Below are 9,857 nucleotides of genomic sequence, written 5' to 3'. Positions count from 1 at the left end.
TTATAGATCAGATGAAATCCAGTCTTGATCCTGATCAACAGTATTAATACTACCATACCTGCAAATGATTAATTTGAAACATTTTTTTCTCAACCCCAATGCAATCTGAGCATGCATGTTAACATTTCAGGTCAATGTCATTTCATTGGAAATGACTTGAAATATGAATCCAAAAGCTGCTTGAACTGGTGAGTATTTCCAACATTTTCTGTTTTTATTTCTGGCATTAACCATGTGCATTTTTTTCTGCATACCATATTTTTCTGTTGGGTGTCTTGTTATGTTATTTTAGTCTCATTTTAAATTTATTCTGAGTCTTCATATTTATTTGTCCTGAAACTGGTATCGTGTGAACCTGTAATGTATAACTTAAGAACATAACTGATGTCTTATAATAGTGCTATTTAGGTACAGTATTATGTTTTTGCATCCTGCGATAAAATTCTAAATCTGTTTTTGCACCTTTCTCAAACTAGGATTAAATTTAATTCCTGCACACGTTTGTTTCTGTAATCTGCTCCAGCTCTACAATGTTCTGAGAATTCTCAATTCCTCCAGTTCTGGCATCTTGAGAATTCCACATTTTCTTTGCCACTCTTATGGAAAATATGCATTCAGATGTCTAAGCTCTAAAATGTGAATTCCCAAAGTGGAAAAATGGCTCCCTTCCACCTCTTTCTTTAAGAGTCACTTTAAACCTTCCTTTGCATTAGTTAATGCCAACTTATAAGGCTTACAGTCATACTTTGAAATGCTCCTGAAGCACCTTGTGATGATAAAGTGACTAGAGCCAAGGTCACTTCAACTTCAGCTATTGAGCTGTAGCACAGAAGACTTGCAACGCATACCTTTGGAGGCCAATTTCAATCAGTGTTGACTCCTCCACTGAAACATGAAAGAAAAGGCCTTATTACATTCAAGAGTCACAAATCAAAGGTCATCTATTGACCAGAAAGGTCTACCACAAGACTTTAGGAAAGGTGGATCACTTAGCATATCTCAGGAGCCATCTCTCAGCAAATACAGACACCAGTGATGAAATTCACCATCACCTTAGCTGTGCCTGTACATCATTGGCCACGTTTCAAGATCAAGGGCTCAAAACAAACATGAAGCTCATTATCTCCTGGGCAACTATGATCCCTGAGCAGCAAGTACATCAAAAGACTGGAAAGGTATCAACAATATTGTATCTGCAAAATCTTCCTGATCCACTGACAGAAGAGGCAAACTAACGTCAGTGTCCTCTCCCAGTCGGATATTCCAGCACTGGGGGTCTAGTTACTCAGTCGGCTCTGATGGTAAGGCTATGTTTTTGCATCCTGACACCAGACTCCCAAAGGGAGCACACTATTCTGAGTGTCATAGCAAGAGGTAAACAGGTGGACAAAGTAAAAAATTTGAGGATATTCTCAAAGCCTCCTTGAAAAAGTGTAACATTTCCCCAACTACTGGGAATCCCTGGCCCATGTTAGTTCAAAATGAAGAAAGCCTTTAAGAGGGCATTGAGAAATGCGAGTCTATCTGTCAGGAGCAAACACCCAGTGTAAATGGGGCATGGAACGCAATGTGTCTCGAACTACCCACCTGCCTTCCTTGTTGAATAGCTCTGCCTCCATCTGAGACAGAATTGGCAAATATCACGTTGGCCTCATCAGCCACCTCAGAACCCAGATCTAGAGCAGAAGTAAAGCATCCTCGATCCCATGAGGCTGCCTAAGAAGGAAAGAAAACTAGATAAACATAAGTGTTTGTAAGGTGCAGCCATTAACATTCTGTGAATTGAAAGGAATTCCTTCTACACTACTAAGCCTCCTCCTATTTGGACAAGTCGAAGGCCCTCCCAACGTGACTGTAGCTTTACTTACATTGTGCTGCACTTCATACATTTCTGTGTTAATGCTTTATGCTTGACAATGCCTTTAAAAACTTACTGACTGTTTTTCAGTTATAGGCTGGATATCTGTCAATCTATTTTAAGGGAATATCACTGACCACTGTTTGTACCATGATCGATATAAAAAGGCTGGATAAAAAAGGTATACTTCAGCCATGACTTCCTGTGGCGCATTTCGGAGCAGCTTTGGAGAATGTTAAATCACCTAGACCTCCCCCACGGGGCGGGATGTGCTATTGCGCAACCTGGGATAGTTTCTTTTAAAAAGGAGCATGGTTTGTCTCAACTCTGGACACTGCAACTGCTGCTGACCCCAGCAATAAAGGTAATTAGGGGGAAGAGATAAAAAAAAATCTCAAAGTGGAACACAATAGTGAAACTAGAATGGATGGAAACGAGACATGCGAAGAGCATTATTTGTGAGCTATCTGAAGTACACAGGTAGCAGTCCAGCTGTGTAAATGAATCTTTGTCCCACACAAGGCGTGCACCCCCGCCTCAAAAAAAAGCCCATCCGGCTTCCTTTGTAGAAGACATTGCCATCCAACCTAACCTGATCCCAGCCCGCTAGATTATCGGATTGACAGCCGCCTCGACGAATCACAAGCCCCGTCAGTTGCTATTACGCTACGTAACGGAATGTCAGTAGCACCTTCTCTCCTATCAGCATCGAGCTGTTCGGGAGGGGCGGGGGCCGGATGTGCACCTATCAAGTTAGTCGGAGCAGGCGCACAGAAGTTAATGGTTCGGGTGGACTAATATTCGCGGGGCCTAGTGTGTGTGTGAGAGTGAGAGAGAGAGAGAGAGAGAGAGAGACGCGGGGCTTTCGCTGGTAGTAGCCGAAGTCAAACTTTACATCCGAAAAATTCAAACACAAAATAATAATAATACACAGCTTCTAGTCAGACTCAGAGGCGCCCGACACGGTAAGGATAGAGCGCGAAGAATATGCAGAATGAAGTGATAGCGGAGAACCGAGCGCTGGACACGATGACAGACGGCTTTGAAGACGAGATAGATTCTGTGACCGCTGCCGTCAGCACTAAAGTTCGCATTTTAGAGCCGACTCCCGGAGATCGCCTGGATTTCAAACTGGCTGTGCTCTCTGGGAGCGAAGAGGATGAGGTTTCTGAGGTAAAGTGACCCTTGCTTCACGTCGCCACTCAACGACACCCGCTCTTTAGGCAATCGTTTTAAGGTGTTAATGCGCCCCCTCCCCTCTCCTCCCCTCCCCTCCGTCAAAGGGTAGGCCCGAGAGCTGTGCATCAATGGCGGTGCGCACAAATCCGGGCCTCAGTTTGTAGTATGAAGCCGAGGCTCGATCGCGGAGCTGGGTGAAGCGGTAGGCCGGGGTGGGGGTTGGGGTTTGGTTTTTGGTGGAGGGGGGGGGGGGGGTTAGAAAGAGGAGCCAAAGAAGCGAATGCGCTTGCGCGGAGGCCTCCCCTGCTCCTGGGAGGTGTAGTTTAAAAGGTGACTTGGAGTTTGAAGGGAATCGGAGGAAACGCAAGGTTGAACTACAACTCCCAGCTAGCCACACGGTCTCCTAGCTCCTTGGTTTTTTTGGAATCCAGAAACTAGTTCAGGCCTGAATTGTCCTGAAGCCTCTAACCTCTTTCGAATCACAATTAATGTAGGTAAAATCAACAAAAGACGCTGCATCTGACATTTCCTATAATGTGAATGCATCAACTAAGATATCATTTTCTCCACGATATGTTTACTCATTAAATTTTCAGCCCTATTTTCTGTGAATGTGTTTCGCTTACGTATGTCTGACTACAGCCGAAGTTGGAAGGTACCATATTATTCCCTTTTACGTTAGGAAGCGTCGAACATAAGGGAAATAGGCCTAGTAGGCCTACAACCCTTAAATGCTGTCCCTGCTTGCACAAATCTCGTTTTGTGGGCTTCGTCACATGATGTAAGCTCACAGAACGGATATGATTGTAGTTTGTGTCTCAATTACCGTTCCAGATTGATTTTGATGCATTACCAGATGAACTGACGTGCTTGGTTTCCCTGAATTGGGAAGAGATGATGTTTCCTATGTTCATGTGTTAAGTAGAGCAAGTAGATTACCTGGCAAAAAGAAACCCAGTTCTGTTTTGCCGATTTCTTTCCTTGTTTTAGTTTGGGGCAGGGGGGAATTTTAACAGTATTTAAGATCTTGCTGTAAGTTTGTCATGTCAGGACAACAAAGCGGTACAGTCCTTTTGCATATTTAGATAAGAGAAACCAAATCATCAATTTCCAGAGTGAAAGTTAGGGTAAAGAGAAATATTGGGTATCTTAAGATCAAGGAAAAGATTTGCTGGAGCAGCAGGCCTTATAACATATAGGTCTTTATGATTGCTTGGACTTGGAGTTGAAGTAACCAGGAGTTTAGTGCTGGAAAGGAAATGTTGGTTTTTAAAGTGTTCAAAACTGAGCTGAATGAACTTTTCTTAGTCGTGTTCTTAGCTAATTTAATCTTAAATACTGAAATTGGGTTGTAGGCAAGGAGGACATAGGGTTAATTATGGAATGACATTAGATTGTGTATTGCACTTTGAAATGTCAAAACTTAAAGCTAAGTTGTGTGGGAAATGATCTGTTGGTTAGGATTATAATGTTTATCAGTAAAATTTGGTTGGAGTTTTGCCATGTTTTAATTGTTTCAACTAAGCCTGATCATCATAACCATGGTTTAGATTTTGGATCTGTTTTACTAAATGGTTTTAATTTTTGGAAGGGACCAACTATTTGGAATTCCTTGATTGACATTTTTTTTCTTGGCAGAGTGGTCAATTGGAGCACATTGGCACTAAGTTGATCTGGCCCCTTCATATCAAGGGATCAATCCCCTTGAGCTTCTGCATTGAGTGGCTCCTCATTCTTGTATTGAAGTCATTTTACAGGCATGGCTCTGTTAAGTTACAACTTCACTTCCATGAGGTTCTCTTGTGCCAAGGGTAACCTTCAAAGTCTCCCCACGTCTGAAGGTTCACCTCCAGTTATCACTAAAATTGAGACCATCATTTTTACCACCACCCCCCATTGTCTTAGTTGGCTGTCTTTGCCCCACCTCCAAATAAAAACTTCTGAGTCAAACTACCCTGACTTCTATCCTAGCTCTGCACATATGTCTACCTCCTTCCAAGTTTGTGTTCATGAAACCCAACTTCGTATTCTCTGGCTCATTCCCATTGAATTTCACAACATGCATTTCTAGCTCTCATATCCCAGGTTTGCTGCTTGCTAATTGCTCTTTCTTGAGTCATGTCTTTGTCCTTGCAAACTCGACATCAGTTTCTTTTTCCTTTAGACCAAGAACATCCTTAATCTCTGTCCTTGTAAAGTACCCTCATCTCCAATCTCCCTTTCCTCACCAAAGTTGTTGTAAGTCTTGTTGCATGCCCAACTTTGTACACAACAATTTTGTGCTCACAATTTTCAATTTTGTACCAGATATATAGATATTTATTTATTAGTCACACATACATTGAAACACACAGTGAAATGCATCTTTTTGAGTTACTGAGAATGTGCTGAGGGCAGCCCACAAGTGTCGCCACTTTTCCAGTGCCAACATAGCATGCCCACAGCCCCTAACCTGTACATCTTTGGAACGTGGGAGGAAACCGGAGGAAACCTACGCAGACGCACGGGGAGAACGTACCAGCTGTGATTTATTTGGTCGCACTCCTGCTTTGGAGTTGGATAATTATGCACAGCATCAACAGTGGGTTTGAGAAGGTTTGTTAAGTTTATCCCCAGGGGGAAGGTATGTCTTGGAAGGAAAGGTTGAAAAAGTTGTCTGTATGTTTATTGGAGTTTGGAAGAAAAAAGGTGATCCTTCTGAGGAGGGTGCCAGCATTGGTGCTGGGAGTATTATCCCTTCTGGGGGAATCTAGAACTAAGTGGCAAAATTTTAGAATTGGGTGTTGCCCATTTAAGATGATGTGGAGGGATTTCTTCTGAGGGCTGTAAATCTTTGGAATGTGCTAACCCAGGGAGTTGTGGAGGCTGAATCATTGTAAATAGTCAGGGCTGATGATAGGTAGAGTTTTGGGACCATAGGGAAGTTTAGGGTTATGGGGAAAAGGCAGGAAAGTGGGGCTGAGGCCAAGATCAGATCTCACTGAATGGCAGAACAGGCTTTTGGCAACACTTGCTGTTAGCATTATTCTGATCAAGGCTACATCACAGCACATTACTAAGGGGGCCGCATGGTTGGAGGTACTACCTTCTGGATGAAGACTTGTGCAAATTTTACATTAAACCGGAGAAGAATTCTGTCTCCCTGGGTGGATGTAAAAGCTTCATTGGCACTTTCGTTTTGGGGGGTGCGGAATTCCATGTTTGTTTTGTCCTGTGACCGACACTACTAAAAGATTTTTTTCATTAACCTAAAGTTGTTTCTAGGAACTTGCTGAATGCAAATTGGCTGTCATGGTTTTAGCATTACAATAGTGACAGTATCTCAAAGTACATCATTGGTTGTACGGTTCTTTGATGTCCTAGGATGCTTTATTGTAGAATGTTTTAATCTTTCTACACATTAAACAGCTTTAATCAAAGTCAAAGATGGCACATCATAATCACAAAATATAATCCTCCTCCAGCCTTTCTGAAGTCAATCACATCATCCCAGTTGAACACCTAATTTTTGCTCAATGAAATCTCCCTTACTTGGCTCTACTTGTCTGTCCCAGCACAGCTAGATCGTTTCTAGATTATAGCTTTATCAATTAAATTATTATCATTGGAGTCTTCTGCAAACTATCCTTGGTTATCTCTTCCTGATGTATTCTCTCTGTGAACCATTTGAAGGGGGAATCACCATGTGTGCTCTATGTGGATGGCCTTGTGTTCAACATTTCTAGACCTTTCACTACAACTCATACTGGAAGTCCAGTTTTTGATTTGTTGCAATTTCCTTCAGTTAAATATTGCAAAAATCAAAATCATTATCTTCATTCCTTGTCACAGCTTTGTACTCTTACTACTGATTCTCTCCACACTCCCTAATCAAGCACTTTGCTTATTTGGCATCATGTTTAACTTTGAACAGAATTTCTAACTCCCATAATCCTCATCATTATGAAGACTATTTGTCTTTATAATGGTGGCCGTCTGTCACTGCTACAGTTCACTGCTGCCGAAAGCCTCTTTTATTACCTTTAAACTCTAATGTTCCAATGCTGTGCTGATCATCTTCCCATTCTTAATGCTCTTTGAACTTCAGTTCATTGTTGCCCTTTTCGGATTTGCACCAAATGTAACTCTCCTTTCACCCTTGTCCTCGTCAATCTACATTGGCCTCTAATGCTTCTAATCTCTTTGAATCTAAAACTCTCATCTAAATATTTTATTTACTTAATGGCTTTGTGCTTGGAGCCTCCTCTAGGATTGGAATCTTCAGAACTTTCAGGAATTGTAGCTCTGACTTGTACATTTTCCCTTCCATTGCTTTTATCTTAACTTTGGCCTTGCTTATGACTGTCGTGGTCCCATACATTAAAATGATCTATTTTTCTCTCGTAGAATTTATTTTATTAATATAATCTTTTATCACTTCCCAGTATATTTTTGATAAGGATTCATTTTGAATTTTCTTTGAAGGCTGCGGGTCATGTTTTTTGTTAAGTGTATAATATGATTGAAAATTATTACCTGCATCAGTGTATTTTCCAGCAGGTGTTGGACTGCAGGTAGCAGCAGAAACGCCGACCAATTGTTATCTCTGCTAAATCAGTAAGTCCATGAAGGCTGAATAAACTTAAAATGGCTTGCTATTGGTAGTCCATTCAGGCAAATAAAGACCTTCTTTGGAAGAATCTGCATTTTGTGTGTCTAATCTATAAGTCTCTATTTTAGCTAGTCTTTGTGAGTAGCTTTGATATTAACTAGGATTCTAGGTTGCTTGCGAGGCAAATATTTGTTCCGTACCCAGTTTTTTTTTGAATAGTATTCTGTTCTTTTAAATGGTTTGGAATGATGATAGGTCTGGAATTTAAATGGCTGGTAAAGGAATTTTCCATTCTAGGAAATGAGCAGTCCTTTGGTGGCTGAATTGTCAGTTAGTCTGATGGTTAAAGTTTGGGCGGTCTGATAGAGTACTAATAGAGTAAAAGTGCATAATTTGGAAGATTTTGAAGAAGTTTCATTTCCTTTTGATATTCTGGAGGGTTTTGGGATAATAGTGCACACATTTTGAATATTACAACATTTCTCCTAGACATCTTATTTTTGACACTGCAACTTGCTGCTGTAAGCCCTTAGTTGCTTCCTTAATTTGCTCCCCAATCCTCAGCCATTTAATTAAAAATCTTATTTACAAAGTTCTACCTGGCTGTGGAGGAGTTCATCTCTGCAGTCCCGTCCATCCTATTTTTCAGCCTAAACTCTTTGGTTTTCCATCTCTGGATCATTGTATTCATTTTTTTACTGCATCACTGATGACAGACCTTTTGGCTAGTATGACCTTAATTTTGAAATTCAGTTTCTAGATTTGATTGCTCATCTTAAGAGCTGCATTAAAACCCTTTTTGATTACTTGGTTTGATTTTATTCTTAATCTTGCTTCCTTCCATTCTTGATCTTCTAAGAGCTGAGTTGTGTTGCCTTGATTCTGACCATTCTTTCCCTGCTTTTGTTCACCCTAATCAGTAATGGCATTACTTTTAGTCTCCTAAGCCTCACAATTCTAGATTGTCCTCCAAACTCTGCTTCTCAACTCCCTTGAGACTCTCCTTAAAATCACCTCTTTGATGAAAGTTTTGATCATCTGTCCTAACATCTCCTCCTTTGGCTTTGTATGGAGTCCAATTTTGCCTGATTATTTTTCTATATTGACTATAGAGACTTATTCTATTTTATGCACTTGTTTCTGGCAAAACACCTTACGTTATAACAGTATGTCGAAGAGGCTGTTCATATGCAGCTTGGTGCCCATTGAAACTTAAATCAGTTTCTCAACTTCGTTCCTCAGGCAGAATTACTCTTCCCTTTTTAAAATATAATTTGGTAGGGTTTTCTTAAAATGAGTAGTTAAGTTTTCCCAAATAAATAAAGTACTCTCCTGATATTTAATAAGACCATCAAATATCTAAGTTGCTGATGACGGAAAGATTGGCAGCATGACAGTTAGTATAGATGGGATCATAAAATTACAAAGAGACATTGAGTGAGAAAGCAAAGCTGTAGCAGATGGATTTCAGCACAATTAAGTGTGAGGTCATTTATTTTGGCATAAAATAGAATAACTTTTTTAGATGGTGAAAAGCTAGGGCAAGTGGAGGGCTATGGAAAGCTTAGGAGTCCACGTGCACAGAAACTAAAGTGACCTACTTGGTTAAAAGAAAATGAAAATGTCCAAATGCACTGTTGGACTTTATAACTAAAAGAATAAATTATGGAGGAAGTTTTATTGTGGTTAAACCATATCTTGAGTATTGTATGTAGCCTGGGAATGCTACAGTAAGATATTTCGGAATTTGCAGAAATGTACAAAATAATCAGAATGATATCAGACTGGATTATGATGAGACATTACAAAAACAAGCTTAGTATTCCTCAAAATAGATTATTAAAAAAAAATGTCTGATTGAGCTATTGGGAATTTTGAAACTCCTTAATAGGTAAAGGAAAAAACGTTTTCCACTGGTAGGTGAGTTTAATCCGATGTCAGAGAGAGGCCATTCTGAAGAGAAGTTAGAAAATGCTTATCCAAGGTGTGCAGTGAAACAGGTGCTCTGGTTGATTTAGTTATAAATTTTACAGCAATAGACTTTATTAGATTGTGGCTATGGAGGTAAAATTACTGAAATTGGGGCGCATATTATTGAATGACAAATGAGGTTTGAGGGTGTAGTTGATCTACTTTTGCTCTTGTGTATGTTAGGTAAAGGGGTAATGGTGATTTTTTTTGGGTGCTAATGTAGTGGGTTTCAGCAGGGAAAGCATTTGGATGACTACA

General features: G+C 40.3%; 1 protein-coding gene across 6 annotated transcripts in view; it reads left to right on the top strand.

Annotated features, from left to right (window-relative positions):
• Positions 1 to 2,586: 2,586 nt before the first annotated feature.
• The window catches only part of ankhd1 (ankyrin repeat and KH domain containing 1), a 148,770-nt gene continuing 141,499 nt past the window's right edge, over positions 2,587 to 9,857 (top strand). For 3 of the 6 annotated variants that reach the window (XM_052013596.1, XM_052013600.1, XM_052013595.1), the window contains exon 1: positions 2,601 to 3,031. In XM_052013596.1, coding sequence (XP_051869556.1) covers positions 2,846 to 3,031 — 186 coding nt within the window. In that variant the 5' untranslated portion in view covers positions 2,601 to 2,845. Of the gene's footprint in view, positions 3,032 to 9,857 lie in introns of all 6 variants that reach the window. The other 3 variants (XM_052013594.1, XM_052013597.1, XM_052013601.1) reach the window with 3 other exon arrangements.

Source organism: Pristis pectinata, chromosome 4 (genome assembly GCF_009764475.1).
Source record: "Pristis pectinata isolate sPriPec2 chromosome 4, sPriPec2.1.pri, whole genome shotgun sequence".
Taxonomy (NCBI): domain Eukaryota; kingdom Metazoa; phylum Chordata; class Chondrichthyes; order Rhinopristiformes; family Pristidae; genus Pristis; species Pristis pectinata.
This window is presented reverse-complemented; position numbering and strand designations above follow the sequence as displayed.